The 21,921-nt window shown below is 42.7% G+C and overlaps 1 protein-coding gene and 1 long non-coding RNA gene across 2 annotated transcripts in view; one reads left to right on the top strand and one right to left on the bottom strand.

Moving 5' to 3' along the window:
* Positions 1-607: 607 nt before the first annotated feature.
* Positions 608-6,069, bottom strand: LOC135293205 (uncharacterized). Its single transcript, XR_010355311.1, has 3 exons — positions 5,974-6,069; positions 4,993-5,407; positions 608-2,945 (listed from the first exon to the last, which is right to left on the bottom strand). It is a non-coding gene; the product is annotated as an uncharacterized LOC135293205 (long non-coding RNA).
* URB1 (URB1 ribosome biogenesis homolog) overlaps positions 5,985-21,921 on the top strand; it is a 41,755-nt gene continuing 25,818 nt past the window's right edge. Inside the window, exons 1-13 of the mRNA XM_064407190.1 lie at positions 5,985-6,253; positions 6,630-6,769; positions 8,004-8,155; positions 9,664-9,796; positions 11,748-11,844; positions 12,986-13,071; positions 14,205-14,330; positions 15,014-15,144; positions 15,441-15,636; positions 16,082-16,219; positions 16,611-16,784; positions 17,391-17,538; positions 19,856-19,978. Of these exons, the coding sequence (XP_064263260.1) occupies positions 6,115-6,253; positions 6,630-6,769; positions 8,004-8,155; positions 9,664-9,796; positions 11,748-11,844; positions 12,986-13,071; positions 14,205-14,330; positions 15,014-15,144; positions 15,441-15,636; positions 16,082-16,219; positions 16,611-16,784; positions 17,391-17,538; positions 19,856-19,978 (1,783 nt within the window). The 5' untranslated portion in view covers positions 5,985-6,114. The remainder of the gene's footprint in view (positions 6,254-6,629; positions 6,770-8,003; positions 8,156-9,663; positions 9,797-11,747; positions 11,845-12,985; positions 13,072-14,204; positions 14,331-15,013; positions 15,145-15,440; positions 15,637-16,081; positions 16,220-16,610; positions 16,785-17,390; positions 17,539-19,855; positions 19,979-21,921) is intronic.

A 21,921-nucleotide genomic window follows, 5' to 3' on the forward strand; every position in this document is an offset into this window, starting at 1 on the left:
TCTCTCTTTTGGACTTAGAAAAGAAATCATTGCACGGTGCAAGAAATGCAAGATTTCTGTTGTTACATGGAAGCTTGGCAAAAGCAAAACAAAATCTGAGCACTTAACTTCTTTTTCTCCATGTTAGTAATTTTTCCCTGAGCTTCACTCAAACTGCCAATTCAAAACTCATATAATGACTTAGTGTATGGAAATTCTAATAAAATTAGTAGGTCAGTTAAGAAGTAAACAATGTGAAATAAAAGAAAGTGAATGTGAAAAAAATAATGTGAAATAAAATAGACAGTTGAGTTAGATGGCCTAAATTTTTCTATCAGTGAAAAACATCACTAGATCTACTGTACAATAACAAAAATTGTCAGAAAAATATCTCAGAAATACTTTTTCACACACACACGTCTGTGTGTACACTTCTCACCACTATACCCCCTACTGCTTTTTCTTCCTGCTTTCTCCCCTGTAATTTTTTTAAAGAGCTGGTATTTTCATTTTATTCTCCCAGAATAAAGTTTCCAAGAAGTTCTCTAATGTTCTTTTTGGCTTTTGAGGATTAAAACAAAACCAAACCAAACCAAAAAAAAAAAAAAAAAAAAAAAAAATTAAGAACAAAAACCCAGGCTTTTCCCACATTTTAAAAAGTTTTATATTCCTGCATTCTGACACAGACAGAATCTACAGGACAGTTCAAACAAGCAGGTTGCTATCCTCTGTCTGTTTCTATGGAAATGAGTGTCAGACCACTTAAAACAAAGCACATACTTTACAGTAATCACTGTATAGTGATTATTTAAAATAACAGAGTGAGTTTTTCCCAATCCAGCCTCTATTTCTATGGATACAAGCCCAAGATAGTTGTAGAGAAGCTTGTTCCACAGTTTTTTTCTAATTCTAAATGTGTTTTGGATGCTGTAAATTCTTACAAAGTACTATGGATAATAAGAGCTAACCAGAACTTCAAGTGTACTGTAATTTGAACTTGAGAGGACCAATTTGGTGAGCCAGAGTTAGGAAACACTCTCATGTGTGTAAACAGAAATTTGAATGAATACTGAGTCCAGTACTCCACACATCAGGTTTAGAAGGAGAGAAAATATTTGCTGTTTTCTGCTATTTTTTGACTCACTTAAGAGACAGCAAACTCAGCTAAACAAGTTTTGAGTTTTGTGCTCATGAGCTGCTCCTTGGCCAAACTAGTCATAACACCACAGAGACCCTGACCACTTCACAAGACAGAAGATGTGACCCATGTGAAGTTGTAAAGGCAATCTCCTCACGTTTCATTTGGAATGAAACCTCGCTCCATTTCCTCACCAGGCGCAGCAGAAAGTCCCCACTCCTCACCCTCCTGAATGCTGCCAGTCTTTCTGGCACTTCTCCTGTACACAGATTATTTTTTCTAGCAGTGCACCTGGCACTTGTATAGACATGAAGCAAGAGGCATGTCCCATCTTACAGAGCTTACTGCTGGAAACAAGAGAAAACATGACCTAAGGTGGAGGCAGAACAAATGCACCAAGGAAAAGGTCCTGGCTTTGTTGTTCTTGCCTTCTTAAAGCACCCAAATTGTCCCTGGTCACTTCCTGACATGATGCTTCAAAGACACACTGGGAAAGACTATGTGTCTTGCCTCTCAGTTTAGGAAGGACATTAGGACAGAGTCACTCTGTGGACCACAGTCTTGGAAATCAACTTCTTTGTGAAAATGCTTTATTATGGTTTTATAAGCCTGCCTTTAATTCGTTGTTACTGTTCCCCTTTAACAAGTATTTAAGGTAATATTTTCCAAAATTATTAATGATTATGTACTTGAAATTCAATGCTGAAGCTTTTTAAAGCCACAGAATCAATGTCAAAACACTGAAAAAACTGTGGCTTTCCAAAGAGCCTTGAAAAAATCAGGCTTCAGGGTCTCTCAAGTTAGATATGTAAAGGCATGGAAAACTGGTAGTTTTGCAGAAAAGAGTAGCCCATATCAATATCTAATCAATGAGAGTTAATAGTTTTGAGATCCAGACCTCAGGCTAATTCGACCTGAGCACTGTGAAATTAAAAGCAAATATGAAAATTTGATAATAATTATTGCAGTGTTTGTAAGTGCCTGCTTTTCCCATCAGGACTGTAAGGGCTCCCTGGTAAATTCTGTGACTCGGTGACTATGTCAAACTAACTCAGACTGGATGATGCTTGAGGATTATTCCATGTGTACAAGGTGGGAAGATTTCAGTATACAGAAGATACCCCGAGTATTGCAGCAGATACTCAGAGGTGCTTCCAGCATGTGCCTCCTCTAGCTCTTTACAGACTTTGACCTCCCCACTCTTCTGTCCTTTTCCCTTCTTTTCTGATTTTTTTACCCATCTTCAGCACCTGGGCATGCAGCCCAGTTCCAGACTCACACCATGCTCTGACTCAAATCCCTGATGCTCATAATGCCTTGTTGGCAGATCCTTCCATATCGACAGGCTCTAGTATTCCTTGTGGGAGGAAGAAAAATTGCCATTAGTCAGGCCTAAAATGCACTCCTTGCACTCCAGCTGAAATAACTATGGGATTGGAGAAAGGAGAAGAGAGGTGATTTTGTTTTACAGCATCTAGAGTAAAAAAAGTCGTGGTTTTACTTCAGCCTTGCCAGCCCACTCATCTTCTGGGTCCATACACTGACCTTGCACATCACCTGGACTCCTCGATGCCAAACTTCTGGAATTCAAGCACTGCAGTGACTGTGTCTCCAAGTGTATGACCTAGCACTGGGCTGAACAGAGCAAGAATCATGGGACACAGGGCATTTGGCACAGGGCATTGGGACATGTGATGACAAAGAAGTGATAGTGTTGGGAATACTCCCTTCCCAGGAGGCTGTGCTGAGGAGGTGGTCCTGATATCCTCTCTCTTCGCAGCATCTGCTCCCTCTCCTTCTGTGATCCCATTCCTCAGGGTGTCAAAGGCTGGAAAGCAGGAAGATTTAACAAAGAGCTCTGTATCACACTTGAAATTTTGGTGAAAACTGAAGGAAACTTTTCTGTGGAATAATTGTGTAAACTAAGAGCAAACATTGAGAACTAGAGTTTTAGAGATGGGATTTCAGATTAAATCCATTCTCTCTGAATGCTTTCTATGGTTAATTTATACATAAAATGAAAAAAATATTTTAAGAAATGAATGCATTTCTTATTAGTGTAGGGTAGGGAATCTCAACTCACAGATGGCCTTGAAGTGAAACAACCACAGGGGTTACTTTAACTGGGGCTCCAGTACCCAAACACCAGTGGGTTTAAAGGACAGGTTTGGGATGGGATCAGCACGGGCTATATAGCCGGGCTCATGCACAGGTCTGCCAGCAGTCCTACTCAGAGGTAGGGAGAATCATCTGCAGGGAGACGTTGGCGGCCTGGAGATCAGGGTGAGTTTGGGAAGGATCATGAGGACATGGTTAGGGAGTGATGTAAATGCATATCAAGAGATTTAATCCTGAGGGGTGGCAAGTATTAGCTATAGAACAGCAAGTATCTATGGCTGAAGGCCGGAGAGAGGGGCTGGCTGAGAAGGACAACAGTGTTTAAGGCTGAAATCAGAAGAGAAACCTTGGTGAAGCTTTGCATTAGAAACAGCCTCATCTGCCAAACCAGATTTTTGTCTTCAGGACTGCATGAGTGAGGATCCCACAGCGAAGAAAAAGGTTCAGGTTTGGGAGGCAAAGGCAAGTAAGCAGGACTGCAGGGCTGGGGCTTGGCTGTTTACATACTGCTCAGGGCAGTAAAGGTTTCAGAGGTCGTAACTGAGGCAGGAAAGGATTGCTTGGCTCAGTTAGTCTTGTGTCTAGAACGGTTCCCTGAACAAGGCGGAGAGCTGAGGTTCATGCAAGGGATCAGAAATTGTTTTTCAGGCTTGAAAATGCAAGAGGGGCAGTGTGTAACTTGGATATGATGATCTGTTCATCTGGCAAGAACCACAGAAGAATATTTTGATTTACTGAAAACCAGGCGGCTCAGAAGCTGCTACTTGACTCATTCGCTGCTCCCATCTGTTGCACATATAAGCACAACAGAGCAGATGCATTTTGTCTGAGCCTGAGGTCTTCGACTGGCCCTCCATAAATGCTGCTTGCCAAAAAACAGACTTAGGGGAGGAAAGCTGTCAGATATAATAGAGAAAGAAAAGGACACGGGCTTCAAAGTGCACTCCAGCAGAACATGGAAGTGACCTGGCTGGGAGTAAAAGCAGCAGTCTGCTTCCCCAGCCTCTTGGAAGCCTCTAACAGCTACACAGGCAGGGAGGGGAGAGAATAATTGAACTTAAAATGAACTGAAATGAAAATAATTTTCACTACCATTCTGAAGTAGTTTTTAAAATACTAGAACTATGAAATATGGTGTGATGGTAACTATCAGGCTTGTAAGTCTGGTAACTAGGATTTTTACCTTGAAGATCTCAGTGTGGGTTCTTTGAGCCTTTCCAAAGCTGTGTTAAATCATCATTTTTTTTCTAGCTCTACTAGCTCTATCCTTCCTTTTCACCCCCTCAATGGCAAAGCAACTCCTTCTTGAGAATGTTATTTACCTTCCATATTATGTGCCTATCAATTTCTGGAATTGCAAACGTATTTGGATACCTGCATAAATTTAAGTTTCAAGAAAACTGTAAGGCTGAAACAAAGGATTCCCATCATCCAGAACAACCACTAAAAATGTTTTACAGAAGAAGAGAAAAATCTGTACCCTTGCATAGAATTTGCTATACTGAGATGAATTTCAAATGGAACTGCCATCTAAAAAAGCAGAAAAATAGTTGGAATGTAGCAAGTTAAATTTAAGTATTCCTAGAAATAGGAATTATTAGCAGAGCTTGGAGCATGATGTCACTAGCAGCAGTAAGATGCTTTTAGCTTTGTTCTCATAAATTACTTGAAAAATCCCTTGTACCTAGTATCTAGCAATTAATACTTTCTCATTTCCTTCCCCCCCCCCCCAGTCTTATGTACTCCCTTTATTTTACCCTTTTCTGTTCTTCTAACTTCAGCTTCTTTTATTTTGTTCTATCCTCTGCTCTCAAATCATCGCAGCAACCTCTGTCAATGTGAAAGCATTTGTTCATCATAGGTCTCAGAATGGCTGTGAATGTTGCCCTCTTCTGGATCACTTTTTTAAACTGTATTTTGCTAAAAAAACCAAAACAAAACAAAAATCAGTTTTAAAAAGCCCAGGAAGATACTAATTTTACCTTTATTACATTCACATATGAAAAAAAAAAATCTGGTTTGGATTTGGATAGATCTTTATTTTTTTCTTACTGAAATAATCTCTATCTTCCACTACTGTTTCAACTGTTGTCATTCCACATGAAACAGTATCTTGGAACAAGGCTTTTTTCATTCCTCCTTATCACTGTGCTTGTCCTGGAATAACTCTTGCTGAAAACAAGGGAACAGTTTAGCTGTTAATTAATCTAAGCCTGCCCTCTGGCAGTGGGAAGCCATTCCCCCTTTCCTGTCACTCCTTCCCTTATAAATAATCCCTATCTTTCCCGTGGTCCCCTTCAGGTACTGGAAAGCCACAGTTAGGTCACCCCGAAGCCTTTCCCTTTCCTGGAAAGAGAGGGGTATCTGAGCAAGTTCTCTCCCCTCCCCGATTCCCTGCACTCGGTGCTTTCCCCTTCCACTCCGAAGTGTTGGTTCAGGATCGCAGGGGCTGCAGTCTGGGGAATGACAAAAACCCGCTTGGCCTTGCAAGCAGCCGTGGATGAGAGACTGCTGAAGATGGGACACTGGGAAGGAATACTCGGCTGTGAGGCCCTGGCACAGGCTGCCCAGAGAAGCTGTGGCTGCCCCTGGGTCCCTGGAAGTGTCCGAGGCCAGACTGGACGGGGCGTGAAGCAAAATGACCTAGTGGAAGGCGTCCCTGCCATGGCAGGGGTGGGAATGGTTACGGTCCCTTCCAAACCATTCCATGATAACTATTTTTAACTCTTTTTGCCCACCTGGGCACTGGTAGCTGGAAAATCCTTCCCGCTACTCCGGGCCGGGTCCTCCACGGCCCCGGGCTGCTCCCGCTCAGCCCGCCCCTTCCTGCGGGAGCGGCGGCGGTTCCGGGGCGGGCCTGGGCCGCGTTCGGATCGGGCATGGCCGGGAAGCGGAGCGGCGAGGCCGGGGAGCGGAGCGGGGAACCTGCGGCCAAGCGCGCCTGTGGCCCGCGGGACGAGGAGTTCAATGGCGCCCGCTTCAAGGCGCTGCTGCGGGACCCCGCGGCCGCCGCCAAGGGTGAGGGGCTCGGCAGGGCGGCAAAGGAGCGCGGTGAGGGGGCTGTCCCGGGCTGAGGCGGCTGTCCCGGGCTGAGGCGGCTCTCCCGGGCTGAGGCTGCTGTCCCGGGCTGAGGGGGCTGCCCCGGGCTGAGGGGGCTGTCCCGGGCTGAGGCTGCTGTCCCGGGCTGAGGCTGCTGTCCCGGGCTGAGGCTGCTGTCCCGGGCTGAGGGGGCTGTCCCGGGCTGAGAGGCCGTCCCGTGGGACGTCGCGGGGTGGCACGGATGCTGCTGCTGGTGAGGATGCCGCACATGGGCACGGCCCGGCCCCCCAGGGCCCGGCCCAGAGCGGGCCCCACGCGCGGCGCTGGTGCCCCGGGTGACGCTGTGGCTTCGCAGGGCTGGAGACCTTCGTGTCCGTCGCCAGGACGCTGCCGTCGCCCGAAGTGTACGATGTCGTGGAGGGATATGTGAAAATTTCCATGGAGTGTGCTGAGATATTCAAGCTTCTGGATGGAGAAAGGAAGCCTGAAAGTGAAGTAAGTTGGATATGGGGGCTGTCATTCAGGGACTGGCGGCTACAATCGCAGCAATCCCACCTGGACAAGAGCCAACGAAAGCTCACCAGGGAATGGTCACAGCCACCAAGGCTGCCAGAACTCCAGGCATGTTTGGACAATTCTCTCAGGCACGGGGTGCGATTGTTCAGGTGTCTGTGCAGGGCCAGGACTTGGACTGGATGATCCTTGTAGGTCCCTTCCAGCTCAGGATATTCTGTGGTTCTATGAATAAATAGTGCTTTGTGGTGTAAATAACTCTGTAAATTTTTGTTTGTTGTTTTTTGAGGTTTTTTTTTCTGGAAGTAGCAGTGGCAGAAGCACCTACCAAGTTGGAGATGCTTCTTTCTGTTCATAGATGTTCCTGGATTTAATGACACATGCAACCAGTAGTCCTGTCCAAATCAAGCTGTTAAGGTTCTTTAAGTGTTATCAAAAGGCCTTTTAGGAAATAAGGGGATCAACAGAAGCAGTTAAGAAAGCAAAACAAAAGTAGTCTAGTGAAAGTAAATGTTTTTAGTTATCTGCTTGATACCTCAGTATTTCTAGGAAGCCACTGGTACTGAAGTTGACTTAATTTTTCTTATTTTAGTTGGACACAATTTATGCTCATCAGAATATGAAGAATGAACCAAGAGTTCAATAACTTTTCACTGTGAATTCTCATGCAGCATTGCTTACAATATAGTATGCTTTCAGTGTAGCATTGTTTACAATGCTTACAATGCACAACGTTACTGGTTACAATGTAGTATTGTATTGTGTGGCTTTTTTAACCATCACTTGCTGTTCCTTGCCTTTCAGTATATTTGTCTGTATATATATAATTTTTGTCTCTGTAGGGGCTGATGTTTGTAATGGACACAGTCCCAGTGCTGTATGGATTCTGAATTCTTCTGGCAGGAATTAATTGCAAGATTGGAACAGCCCTGATGTTTTTCTCCAGCACATTTAATTTTTCGTTACTCACTTAGCAGAAATTGTCTCTTGAAGCATTGGTTCCTTGAAACTACATGCTCTCAGAAGTGATCTTTTCAAAGAGGAAGCATTAATTTGGGAGAGAATCTAGAAGTTAATGTCACTTTCATATGTGGAAGCTTTCCTCTTGGAGTGGGGTTACTCTTTTTATTAATGGTGGTTATTACTGTTTGCTCAGCTAATAATTTCAAGTCTTACCTGATATTGTCAGATATTAACATAATTTTTTATCCTGCAGATGCTGTTAATCTTTCAAGCTCTAGAAGCTATTTTACTGAGGACAGCCAGTGACCTCTCACATTTTTCTGTTGTGGGAATGAACATTGTCAAAAAGTTGATTCATTCCTATATGAAACTGGTCTATGCTGCTTTGTATTCTGAAAATCACAGGTAAGTCTTCTTGTGCTCTGGTGGAGAATCTCTGTCAATTGATCAGGAGGGACTGTACTAGACGTTACAAAATTCATCTTGACTTATTGATAATAATCCACCTTTAATTAATAATCCTTTTCCACTTGCCAGAAAAGAATTGTCTGTGGAAATCTTTGCAAAGTGGTGATACATCAAGCAGTCCAGTGCTATAGGATACTTTCCTGAAGCTGTAGTTTTCATCAGTTGGGACTGTCCTAGTAAGAGCTAACGTGGGTGGTATCTTGAGTCCTGTTACTTTAATGCTGCTTGATTTGTGGGATGAAATATATTGTGTGGAACGGGGCTGGGCAGTCTTCCTGTGATGGCAGAAAGAGCTGCTCTTGAGTGCTTTATTTCCCTGTATTTTTTGGAGTCAGGTTTCCATGTTTATAAAGGATTTTTCTCCTTCAGACTAGGTTTTCTTCTGTAATTTTTTTCAGTCTCTTAAGTCTGAGGTCATTTTAGATTGTTCAATAGTTGTGTTATCTAATCTGGACCAAAAAATTTCTCATGCTCATGTGAATAGGTGAAAGAAGTTGCAAATGTCAAACATTTCAGTACAAACCTGGGAGGAAGAGGAAAGCAGAGAAAAAAACAGACTGAAATTGGCTTGCCCAAGGCCAGTGACTCATCTTTCAGTCTTTGAGCAGAAGTGGAAAATCTTTCTGTGCCTTCCCAGTTCATAGACACAACTGTTCTGCCTGCACTGCACAGTTGATCTTATTGCAGCAGGCATTTTAACAGGACAAAGAATCTCAAATAGATATACTGAAAACAAATTTTGAAGCTGTGCAAGATGTGCACTTCTGATTTAAGTGTTTAAAGATTGCGGGTTCTGGAGAAATCCTTCTAGAACCTGCACAGAGGAGTCTGCAGATTTCTGGTGGGAGATGCTCTGCATTTTTTGTACAACCTCTTTGATGGGCAGAGGTATTTTCTTTACTGTATGTCTAGATGGGATCTCTGCTTGAATCATGTGGATTTTTACAGATTGTCCATGACAGAAACATGATGGACCGATTACAAATCTGTTCATGGTAGTGGCTGTTCAGATGATGGAGGTCTGCAGTCTTGTGCGTAGTGGCCCTGATATATTCCCGTTGAAATAAATGGCAAACCTTTATGAATTTAGGAGTTCATAGAATCATGGAATAATTAAGGGTTGTCTAGTCCAACTCCACTGCCATGAACCAGTATCTTCAAGTTGTTAATTTTGTCACTTTCTCCCTTTTAAACTGCTTTATAAAGGGAATATCCAGCCTCACATTACAGTTTAATTTTGGGGAAGAATATAAAAAGGCGTTTCCTTCTCCTTCCTTCCCTCGCCTCTCTTTCCCAGCTGCTGTTATTACTGCCTAAAATAATTACTTTGATTGTTTAACTTCCCTTCTATTTTTTCTTTTAAGTTTTAATCTCTTGGTTTGGCGGTTTGTATAACCATCATCCTGGAAATAGCCTGCAGGTTTGCCTGTGCTTTGTTTTTTCAGGATGAGCCGAGGGTGCCTCACACTGCTGTCAGCGATGGTGGCTCAGGGCCCGGATTCAGCAAGGGACCTATATAGTCATTTTGATTTCAATAACAAGTACCTGCCTGGATTGTTGAAAAGAAGATGTAAGCAGGTAAATTAAGGTGCTGCATGCCGTGGCATGCTATGCCATGGCCCTGCCAGCTTTTTTAGCTGTCTATTCAGAAAAAAGCTGTTGCCAATGTTTGCTGTATTTTCATCTGCAAGCTTAACTCTCCCTTCCTGTGCTGTGTCAGGCTGAAGTCCTTGATGTGCCTAACTGGACACATGAAAATGCCTTATGTGTTTCCAACAAGCTATGGAGAAATAAAAATGTACAGCTTCTGTGAACTGCCCTGCTAATGTTTAAAGCAGAGTGAAAGTGATAGTAAACTCCTGAAAACTAGTCTTTTTTTTGCAGTTTGGTCCCACTGTAATAAATGGAAGTTGGAGAGGGGATATTGCCCGGTACTAATACAGAGTAATTGCATTTGAAAACATAAACAAGAGTTCTAAATAATCTCTAGCTGGAAATTCTGAAGAAGAATATGTGAGTGAAGAGAAAAAGTCACTCCTCTTTTTCCAGAAGAAACTATTTAGTGTTCCCTCCCTTATTTGCTAAAAATAGTCAGGATTGACCCAAACCAGTGCTTTAGAACAAGAATATTTGTGTCATTCCAAATGCAAATGTATAATTAATCCAGTATTGTTTTCAATGTTGACATATTGTTTCTGGATTTTTAAGATTACTTGCAGAGTGCATATGTATGTTTATGTTGGGTTTGTGCCATCTGAGATGAAAATTCAGACTTTTTCTTTATAAAGCAATCAAGTGGAAGGCAAAAAACCAAACACATCCCTTTTTCCCTGGAACCACCTTTTATAGTTCCGGAATTGTCAGATTCCACGGATTTTGACCTCACTGCAGGAGTTATCTGCAGGAGTACCTCCACCCTTAATTTTAAAATGCTTGGGTGTACTCTTTTGACCACAAGCTGCTTAAATACACGAGTAAGGTACAAGGAGACTAGCCTCTAAAAGGTCTTAGTCTTTTACAGCTTTCCATTAAATTATGTCACAGCTGACTGTCAGAGGTGAGTTTTTAACACAAAAATACCATGCCCAAAGCTTACAGCAAAATCTTGTTTAGTTTCTCTTTATTTCTTCTTTCAACCCTTTCGTGAGTCCCTGCTGCCCTATCTTTTGCTTGCTTAGAATCTTCTTTCAGGCTTCTTTACATGCAGCTTAATTTCGCACTGCAGGTTTAAAAAAAATTGTAAATCGTGGCGGGACTCTGCCAGGGAGTGTAGTGGTAGGACGAGGGGTGACTCTTTGAAAGAGGATATATTTATGTTAGGTATTGGGAGGAGATTCTTGGCCACGAGGGTCATGAGATGCTGTCCAGCACAGGTTGCCCAGAGAAGCAGCTGCCTCGTCCCTGGAAGTGTCCAAGGCCAGGTTGGACAGGGCAGGGAGCAACAGGGCTTGGAATAGTGGAAGGTGTCTCTGCCCATGGCAGGCTGTGGAATGGGGTGATTCTGAAGATTCCTTCCAACTCAAACCATTTTGTGATTCAATGTTCATATCCAATGGTGCTGTTACAGGTCAAGTTTTCACTGCTTCCACTGTGCCTGGGTTGGTAGTTTTACATTCACCCCTTTTTATGGGCATTTTTGTGAACTGACAAGCAGTGCTCAAGTGAGGAAGTTCAGTGATGCAGGGTTTGGCATGAAATGCCTGTTGGTGTTTCCTTTTTCTTTAAATTTGTGGCCTGGTCTCATACACTGAGAATTGAAAATCACATGAACTAGTACATTTTTCTTTTTATGTAAAAGTGATCTGTTTAATGCAAGAAGTTTTTAGCTGAATACACTGTGGATGTATTGCATGTAAATGTAATACAGTTCTTTCAGGCTGCATGCAACATTTTTATAGCATTTGTTTCATGTACCCATTTATGGTGCTTCTAGGGATAATCAGCAGTTGCAGTATCAGTTCTGCAGTTGGGTACAATGTGTGTCCTAACAACATTTTTTAATTTTATATTTACATTTTTACGTTTCCAGGGGAGACCAGATGTCCGCATGGCCTATATTCAGTTTGCTCTCTCCTTTCTCATTGCTGGTGACAATGCAATCTTGGCACAGGTGCTGGAATTAAAAGGTACTTCATAATTGCTTGATGGGTTTTTGTTTCTAAGGCACAGTCATTTATAGATGATAATAAATATGACCTAATTAAAAATGTGAACCAGGTAGAGAACCAGGTAGTAAGAAAGAAGCAAAATATATATTTTTGATCTTATTATCTGAAAAGCTTTAAACTTCTTTGGTAGTGTAGTAAATAAGCCTCTTCTGCTTGAGAACAACATGCTGTCTGCTAAAACTTTGCAAAAATAAAGTCTTTGGTCACACAGATTAAAAAAAAACCCCATAAATCTGATATAAAACTTTGAGGTCATAGAGTCAATAAACAAAAAAAAAATTTATGATCTCCAGCCTTGCTCATGAGACAGTAACAGTAGATGTGTTGCATTAATTTTCTTTTGAAAAGGGTGCACTTCAGTTACCTTTCTGCCCTGTGAATTGTGACCCTTGGAAAAGCTATGAGACAATTCAGAAGGGATCTAGGAATACTGTTTAAAAAAAAGTAATCAAGCCACTAGCTGGCAGCAAGTAATGGCAGGGGACTGAGAACTGGCTGTAATTATTTACTTCTCTTGCTGGTACCCCAGGGCTGCTGATTTCCTTTAGGTGCTGGCAGTTGTTTAGTTCTTTCAGGCTGGGGATTGCACACCTCAGCCCAGTCAGTACAGATGGCTTTCATTTCCCTGTAAGAGCCCTAAGTTCTCTGTAAACTGAAATTGTCTAACTTTGGGATGCACAGGTGAGCCAAAAGGTGATGCATGTAGTTGGAGGTGGAACCTCCAAACATTTTGCGGATCACTCAGTGAAACAATTGCAAGTGCTTCCATGGGAGGAATATGAAATTACTTGAATTTTAGTATGGCATTTCCGGGCCCAAAATGTATTTGAAGTTGAAAGATGCTCTAGCAGTGTTAATCTGCAAGTTGGCAAATCGGCCAGTCAAGATGAGAGTAGGTTTGGCAGCATCACTTGCTCATAACCATAGTCACAGACACATCATCCTTCTGAACTCTGATTGCTGCCTTTTGGTTCATCCTGGAATATAACAGCAAGATAAGTAATGTGACATGGAAGAGGAATGGGTATGAATTCCCTGAAGTATTTTAGTATGAAAAGAGCTTTCACATTTTGACTTAACATTTGAAATGTCCTCTTAGATTTCATTCCAGCAATTCTTCGCTCTGAAATAAAGGAAGACAGAGTTTCTACTGTCAATCTTCTACTTTCCACACTGAGAACTAAGGTATGGTACACCCTTGAAACTGTGTTGTCTCACATTTTCTATTTTCCTCACTGCTGAAAACAGTTCTGCAGTGATTTCTCACACAATGTTCAGTTCTTAGGACTGCTGGCAGTGTGCTGCTGCAGTGTGTGTGACTGATAATACGTGTTGGAGGTTGGTAACTTGGCTATATTACTGCCTCAGGATTGAAAACAGGGAAGCAGGAATTGCTGAAAGGTGTGAGAGTTTGTTTTCTGGTGGCTGCCTTTCCTGTGCTCTGTCACCTTCTGAGCAGGGCCCTGTCACTTTTGTAGGGTGCTTTTGTTGCTTGTAGAGCAGCTACACCTGAGATATATTTTATTTCTTTAAAAATGTTTTTAACTCCAGAATCTATGACTTTTTAATATCTGTTCTGAGCTACAGTAGCAATGTTGCGTAGCTGTTGCTTGAACAGTTGAGAGAATGAAGAAAAAATAGTTTCAAATTTGGAATGTAGCCATAAGAGCCTGCTTCAGACTCGGGCTTTTCTCAACTGACCAGCTAAAGCCAAAAATGTTCTTTCATTTTGTTGTTGCAATAACACAAAAAACAAGGTTAATAAAAAAGCTATCATTTAAATGTAAAATAAACCTCCTTGGAATTTGATTTTTCAAATGAAGCTTTTCCTATGTGGGAATCATACATCATGAGCTGTTGCATTATTGGTGGATCCCAGCAAACTGTATGACTCTTTCAGCTTAGCAAGAAAAATGAGAATTAAAACAATGTCAGCATTAAAGCACGGAAGAAGAACTTTTGAGAAACTTCCTCCACTGTATTCCCTGTCATTCAAACTTTATTTGTAGTAGGCTTTACTATGTCTATGCCCGGGTTCCCCTGGTTCTACTCTGTGGCTGTGATGCTCTAAACGTGATCTGTGCTCTTCAGTTGAACATGAACATCTGTCCTGGCCAGCATGTGCAGGGTTTGCAGAGGTTGGCGTGGGGTCAGGGTGGAGCAGGAGCATGTGAGAGAAGTGTTGACAGGAGAGGCAGAACCTTTCTTATGCTGTGGTCAGGAGAGCCGGCTCTGTGTGTACTAGAAGGATGTGGCTATTTTGCCATGATTTTGTACAGCTTGCAATAAATAGAAGAGTGCATTTTTCTCATTTTCAGGTGGTTCATAACAAAAATATCAACAAGACGCAAAAGGTGCGTTTTTTCACTGCAGAAGTGTTGCTTCACATCGCTTCACTGTACCGTTGGAATGGGATTACTGATGTCAGCCCTGAGGATTTAAAGGTCTGGCCATTTATTTCTTGGTTACTCTTAGTCCTTGTTCTGCCTTCATTTCCCCTCCTCTTGCTGCCCACAGCTTTTGAAACAGCTCCCAGTTGCTCTGAGCTTGATGAGCTCAAGAAGAGGAATCTACTGAGCCTGTTTAAAAAGAAACCCAAAATTTCTGCTGCTTCTCACTGGATTTTTGCTACAGATTTTTCACCTTTGTTTGTGCCCTCTTGTATTCCTCTACCACATGCCTATGACCTTGCCACTCCCATCCTGATGTACTGTAAATACCCTTTGGAGGAGATCTGTTTGTAGTAGGTATCTGCTTGGAGCTGTGCAAATCTCCAAACCCATTCATAAGCGTTCATTTCAGTTCTGAATCACTTTGGGTTCTTACCGTTCCTGGCAGTCCCTATTAATCATATGATTCATGATTTCCCAGCCACGATTTTCAAGAGTCTTCTCATCCATAGGCATCTTGAATTGTTCTGGATTTAGAAGGTTAATGGAATCGTAGAATCACAGAATGGTTTGGGCTAGGAGGGACCTTCAAGTCCTGAAGCTTCTCTTTTTAATCTGAACAAAAGCCAAACTTTGTTTTAGTATTTCTCTTAAGAGGAGCCATATAAAATGAGTGAAGCTGATATCTGTGATGCCAAATCTCATATGCCTTTTTTACACCTTTTTGGTTTTTACAGGTGGCTCAAGGTTCTGAGGAGGTGGGAAAAGCAATGGTACGAGAACTTGTGCATAATTTCTTAATGGACCTCTGCTGCTCTCTGAAACATGGCATAACATTCCATGATCCAAGTCTTGGAACTTCTGGCAAGTAAGTCACTGGGCAGCTGGGATTGTATGTGGTTTTTTTGCTAGAAGCAAAAGAGGCCTCACTAGTTATCCTGTTTGCCCTGAGATATGTGGTGTTAATTCACTGTTTGTCATGCAGAAAATGTGGAGGTAAATTATTTTTTTACTTCTTTGAGCATAAACTCAGAAATTATGCCATGAGGGTGAGAGATCTTACCTTCAATTAACACTTAGAGAAGCTGCAGAGTTCACATCCCACAAAAAGTATCAAAATAAGGATTTAGTATTCAAATGTTTTTTTTTTTTTGTCTTCAACAGGGGAGGAAATGTGGTACTTCTACACTTCCTGCTTGGTTTAAAAACTGCAACAGAAGATGAAATGGTTGCTGAACTCGTGGTGAATATTCTCAAAGTATGCCCAGATTTATTGAACAGATACTTCAAGGAGACTCAGTATTCTTTTGTTCCTAGAGTGAAGTCTGCTTGGATGGACAACATGAAGTTACTCAAGAAGGTAAGAGTGTGGGTGATGGTACAAAGCCATGCTCAGAGCAGGAGGCTCTATAAACATTTAAACTTAACTGGTAAAGAAGGAATTGGTCTAAGAAACAGTGGAAAGCATCATATCAGGGACATATTTTTTGAGATGCAGCAACATCAAAGCTCAACTAGAAAAACCTTTTGTCCTTTTTGAGTGTTCCACTGCCTCTTTGTTTAGCTTAAAATGGGCAAGCAGGATCTGGAATCTCTTGGAAAGGGATGGTGGTTGCATACAGAGGGTCCATTTAGTTGGTTAGGAGTCTGGAGGATGCTCTGTAGCATTTTTGCATAAAAATTGACATTTAATGTTGCCATTACTTCCAACAAGTCAAAATCTTTCTGTAAAATGCTCCCCAGAAGAAGCTGTCATCTCCAGAACTGTATCAATGGGGCTTAAATTTTTGTTTCGTTTCTTTCAGATCTATGAGGCTCAGCCAGAGATCTCCAGTGCTTTTAAGATTTCAGAATTTATTCCTCTTCCCAGATTGCTTTCTATGGTGATGGTGACAACAGTCCCTGCAGTGTGCAATAGAACAATGTTCACCCAAGGGTTAAATGTAAGAGCAGTCTATAGTATTTCAGTGACTTTTCTGTCCTAGTTAGTACTGTTTCGTTTTAGTGTGTGATCACTCAAGAAATTTCTTAAGTTGGTTAATTACTTGTGTTTTATGTTGTCTGCCTCAGCATAAATCTGGCTTGGTGAAGCACTGGAAAATTAATTAAAATCACTGATATTAATTCCAGGTACCTTTCACAAGCACCAGTTCTGCCACTGTCTGCTAGTGTTTTAGGCTGGGATTCTGAAAATGTATGGATTCTTTACCGCTAGCTAAGATGTAGAAAATAAGTAATTCATTGACCAATTTTAACACACATTCAGAGTATGGAATTCTGTACATAGCGTAACAGCAATCACTGAAATGTCATTAATTCACTTCCTTCTTTTAGTTGCCCAGCACAGAGGTGAAGCAAAGCATCCTGTCACTGGTATCCATGGTGCTGAGAAGAGCCCTGAGGAACATTCAGCACTGTTTGTCTGAAGAAACCTGGCAAAGGTCACAAATCTACACACTGCCGGCAATGCAGGAGTTTGTGCAGCTCTACAGAGAAGCTGTCAGCAAGGTAGAAAGAAAGAGACAGTTGGGGGCTGACAGGAGGCACTTGGCAGGCAGCAGACAGCTGCTCTCCCCTGTACTTTGTCCTCGAGCAGTTGCAGCTGAGGAGCCAGGAGATGGTACCCTGGGAGAGGCTGTGAGTTAAATGGTGAGGTAGGAGCCTGTGCTTCCTGATGTGTCTGTCTGATGGGAATGCAGAATTCTGTGGGGAGATGGATTTGCAGCATTAATGGCTGTTGTGCTCCAAATGGAAAGAGCGGGAAGCAAGTTCTCTTCCTGGTTCAAGTCAATATAGCCAGCAGAAGTTACTCAGAAGTTACTAGACAAGAGAGCACTTGAGTTGAAAATATGCCATGAGGAAGAAGAACTGAACAAATTTTTCACAGGAAGCCTTTTCAATAAAATGTTCTTTCCAGTACTTAAGTTAGGCAGAAGTGGAAGTACAGTGCTTGATTTCAGGTCATTCTCTGATTGCTCACAAGGTCAATTCCAGCCTTTGTGAAGAGCAGCAAATCTTCCTGTTGGGTGTTTGGGGAAGTATTTATCTTATTTGTTTGGGGAAGTATTTGTCTTACAAAGGCGAGCTGTTGCAATTTACCCTTTTTGCTTTTAGATTTTACCAGACATGACTAGTGTAGTGGCTGTCTGGCAGTCCCTTCTGAAACAAGAGAGAAAACACAGTGACAGCCCAGCAGAGAAGAAGGAAGGTGATGTCTCCACTGTGAAGGCAATGACCGAGACAGAAGTTGCTGAGCAGCATGGTAGGCAAAGCAGGTGGTGTTACAGCTTCTTATCTCTATGGGAATGAGTGTTACGGAACCCTCATCCCACCCTTAACTTCAGCAGAATCCAGATCTCACTTGTGTATTTACTGCTCACCTTTTCTTTGTTCAGTTCTTCAGGCCGTTAGAATTGCCTGAGTTCAACATTTAGGCTGCCACTGCTACTCGAAGGTTAAGCAGTTTGACTTGGCTGTGCCAGGATCACAGAATGGTTAGGCTGGAAGGGATCTCTGTAAATCATCTTGCCTTATACCTCTGCCTAAGCCTGGTTACCCAGGTCTGCATTCACACAGCTTTTGAACATCTGCAAGGATGGAGACTCCAGAACCCTCTTGGGTAACCTGTGTGGGTGCTCTAGTCAAAAAGTGTGTCCTGATGCTCAGAGTGTTCCTATTTCACTTTGTGCCCAGTGCCTTTGCTCCTGCCACCGGCTGCTTCCGGGAGGAGCTTGGCACCATCATCTTTGCACTCTCACGCAGGTACTCATAAGCATGGATAAGATGCCCCTGAGCCTTCTCTTCAGTCTGAACAGTCCCAGCTCTCCCAGCCATTCCTCACAGCAGAGATATTCCAGTCCCTTCACCATTTTTGTGAGCCTTTGCTGGACTCTTCCCCAGTGTCTCCATTTTCTGGGGAGTCCAGACCTGAACGCAAAGCTCCTGATTTGGCTTCCCCAGTGCTGAGAGGAAGGGAAGGAGCAGCTCCCTGGCACCAGGACACCAGGGCCTTCCCTGGCAACCTGCTCTCTGCTTGGGTGGGCTCTAGAATGTACTGGTGATTGGGACTGTTCCTTCTCAGGTGCAGGGCTCTGCTGATCCTCCTGTTGAACTCAGCCCTCCTGCCCTTAACCTTTCCATGCTAGTAGCTGTTTCACAGCCACAAAATAAAACTGACAGGGAGACTGATACGCTTGAAAAATAATTTTTTGAGACATTTTTGTTTGGCCAAGTTATTTTACTAGGAGGTCTTTTTTTTGGCAGTTAGTTACTGTGGCTACACAAACGCTTGTATTGCTGTAACACAGGAGTGGAATTATGAATGTTGGAAGAGGGGGAAAGGGATGCAGTGAAGGCCTCAGTTTTCCTCTCTCAAATCCAGCGTCCCTCCCAAAGGGCTTCCTTCCACAGTTCCATTACAGGGAATGAGGAGTTTCAGGATTGTCTGTATCTGGGCCAACTGCCTGTGAAGTTTTCCTTGTGGGCTAGAGGTTAATCTGCAACCAGTTTTGCCCTTCACAGGGCATATTCCATGGAGATATTTCCGGGAGCAAAATTTTCAGTGGATGTCCTTCTGTGCCTCCCTTTGGCCAGCAAAAGGTTGTCGGCACTGGCAGTGCAAGGCTTGGAAAGCAGTGAAACAGCTAATTTCTGTAGGTGTAGTTCCTCAGCATTCTGAGGTGGTAATGCTGTGACACTTACTCCCAGTTCACTTTTTACAGCTTTATTTGCATTGTGGTCACTAGAGAGTTCTTTTCTAATGGGAGCTGAGACTCAGGCAAACAGAGTTTATCCATGTCATTCATCCAGTTCTTCCTAACTCAGTGAGGGAGCCCAAGTAAATAGGAAAAAATCAGGTGTTAAATGTTTTCGCCCATATACTTTGATTGCTTTCATTAATGACTGGATAACAAGTAGCTTTTATGAATCCTCATGTTACAACTGAAACCTGAGATGGTTTTTCCTAGGAAGTAAACAGTTGCCTTAAGTGCTATTGGTGTTTCTCTGGTATTTGTTGTCTGCCTCTTGCCAGGAGCTTACTCTGCGAAAGTGTTTCTTGGAAAAGGAAAGAAAGAAGTTTTAAACTGAAATAATAAATTTGCATCAAACTGTAGTGCACTGTCTCCTGCTCTTCACCAGCCAAACCTACCTGACATTAGCTCAAAGTAGTGTCCCCAGAAATCAGCAGCATGACCATATCTTTTCCTCCACTTTTTCCTGTTGTTCAGCCTTGAACAGCAGCAGGACGGGTGGGATTCTTACAGCGAGTATTGAGATCCTCAGGTTGTGTTTTATATGTGTGAGCACTTCTGAGTGTAATTAGAAATGTCAGCTCTCAATCTAAGCACTGCATTAGCAGATTTAGTTTTGAAAGTATTAATACAGGAATGCTGGAAAATGAAACTGGAGATTCCACAGGTGTTTTTCTCATTCTTCTTGTTGGGAAGACAGCAGGTCATTGCCTAGGCAAATCTGCTGGAAATACAGTTACTAATTCTCATGCTGGGTAACGGAAGTGTGACACTGTGCACTCTTGCTATGAAAGAAGAAGAAACTAATTATGGAAACATTTTGTTTAGGTTCAGATGATGCTGAGACGCTGCTTCTGAAAGCTGCACTGCTTCAGGTCATATGTCTTTATCAGAAGGTTGTGCCCCACATGGTAGCACAGAGCAACTTTGATTTTAGCAAGCTGATAAAAGGTATGTGATGAGTATTTGTATTTCCTCCACTGTTTTCTTTGGCTGTTTCCAAATCCACACCAAAAGGGAATGTTTGCTTTTCTGTGGAGATAAAGAATTGTTTTCTAAAAGTAGCCCATTTTAATTTCTCCATTGTGTTGGCATTTATTATTGCTGTTTCTGCAGTGCTCTGGCACTGTTAAATTCCACAGCTGCTCTGCCACCCCCAGCTGTCAGCACTACATTGCACTCTAGTCTTCCTCTCTGTGTGTCGTATTCTTTGAAGTGTTTGGTCTTCATGGGCTTGGAATTCTAATCTTTCTGAGGAAGGTTTATCTTCAGCTCTTAAAGAAGTTTCTTCTAGCCCTCTGTCAAGAATCCACTGTCAGTAATTATTTCCAAACTCTTATTAGCTGCAATGGTAAAGAGTTTTTTGAACAGGATAATTCACAGAAATTTCAGGGTGGGAGTGAAGAACAGCACCTCTTAGTCTGGAAAATCCTCTAAAAAATTCTGTGTCCTCTGAAAAATCTTGTAATAGAGATTTGGCCTTTGTAGCGTCCAATAGGGACCGAGCCCAAAAGGGCAGAGAGGCCTTAGAATGCTGGCTGATATCCAAGAACCACTTCCTCCAAGCTGTGAGTTCTGAAGAGGAGGAAATTGGGAAAAAATGCCAGGGGGCTTCCGTGGATGGATAAGGAGCTGAAGAGCAAAATCACAGGAGAAAAAAAATAAGCTTTCAGGAGGTAGAAGGGAGGACAGGTGGCTTGGGAGGAATATGGGGAAATTGTATGGGAAGCTAGGGATAGGGTTTGGAAAGCTATGGCTCAGTTAGAATTGATTGTGGCCAGGGATGTCAAAGAAAACAGGAGGTGCTTCCATAGGTGTATTGGCAACCAAAGAAAGCCCAGGGATGATGTGGGCCCTCCAGAAGGAAATGGGAGACCTGACTTCCCTGGATGTGAGGAAGGCTGAGGTTTTGTGGCTCAGCCTTCAATGGCAAGTTCTTCAGCCAAGCTTCCCAAGTTGGGAAAGGCAAATGCCAGGACTGGGAGAGTGAAGACCCTGAGCCCACTGTCAGAAAGGATCAGGTTCAAGCCCATCTGAGGAACCTGAATGTGCTCAAGTCCATGGGATCTGATGAGATCCATCCCCAGGTCCTGAGGGTGCTGACAGAGGAAGTGGCTAATCTACTACTCATTGTATTTGGGAATTTGTGGCAGTCCGGTGAAGTTCCTACTGACTGGAAAAGGAGGATACATAGCCCTCATTTTTACAAAGGAGAAAGGGGAAGGCCCAAGGAGCTACAGATGAGTCAATCTCACTTCCATGCTGGGCAAGATCACGGAGCAGATTCTCCTAGAAATTCTGCTAAAGCACATGTAAAGCACAGAGGTGGTTGGTGACAACCAGCATGACTTCACTAAGGGCAAATCATGCCTTACAGATTTGGGCAGCTCCTCCAGTACTGCTTGTGGTACAGTCGATGTGGCCATGTACAGCTGAGACTGAGGGAGAAAGCAAAGGGTTAATTTGGCATCAGTGCTCTCTGTGGGTCACCCAGGTCAAGCAGCTGTCTGTGTGTTAGGCAGGGCCTGGCACGTGTAGGGATGGGAGTTACGTAAATGCCTTCATTAACCTGTAAGAGAAAAAGGGACTTTGAACAAAATCCCTCTCTAAATCATCTCTCATTCATGAGGTTTTTCCTCCCTCTATCAAAGCATGTTTAATTGATTTTTGTGCTTGGTGACTTACCACATCACATACCCTATTTATCCCTTTGTTTCTTGCACTGGTCTGCTTACCTCAAACTGGACAAAAGGCAGGACACGCTTTTGTGAGGCAGAAATCTCTTTGTGGGTCTCCTGGGTACGTTAATGAAATAATCAAGTTAAACAGGCTGGAAAATAAAGTGTCATTCTCAAACAAATGTAATGAAGTGAGCCTGGGTATTGATTTTGAAG

The sequence above is a fragment of the Passer domesticus genome, unplaced genomic scaffold, assembly GCF_036417665.1.
Source record: "Passer domesticus isolate bPasDom1 unplaced genomic scaffold, bPasDom1.hap1 HAP1_SCAFFOLD_87, whole genome shotgun sequence".
In the NCBI taxonomy this organism is placed as follows: domain Eukaryota; kingdom Metazoa; phylum Chordata; class Aves; order Passeriformes; family Passeridae; genus Passer; species Passer domesticus.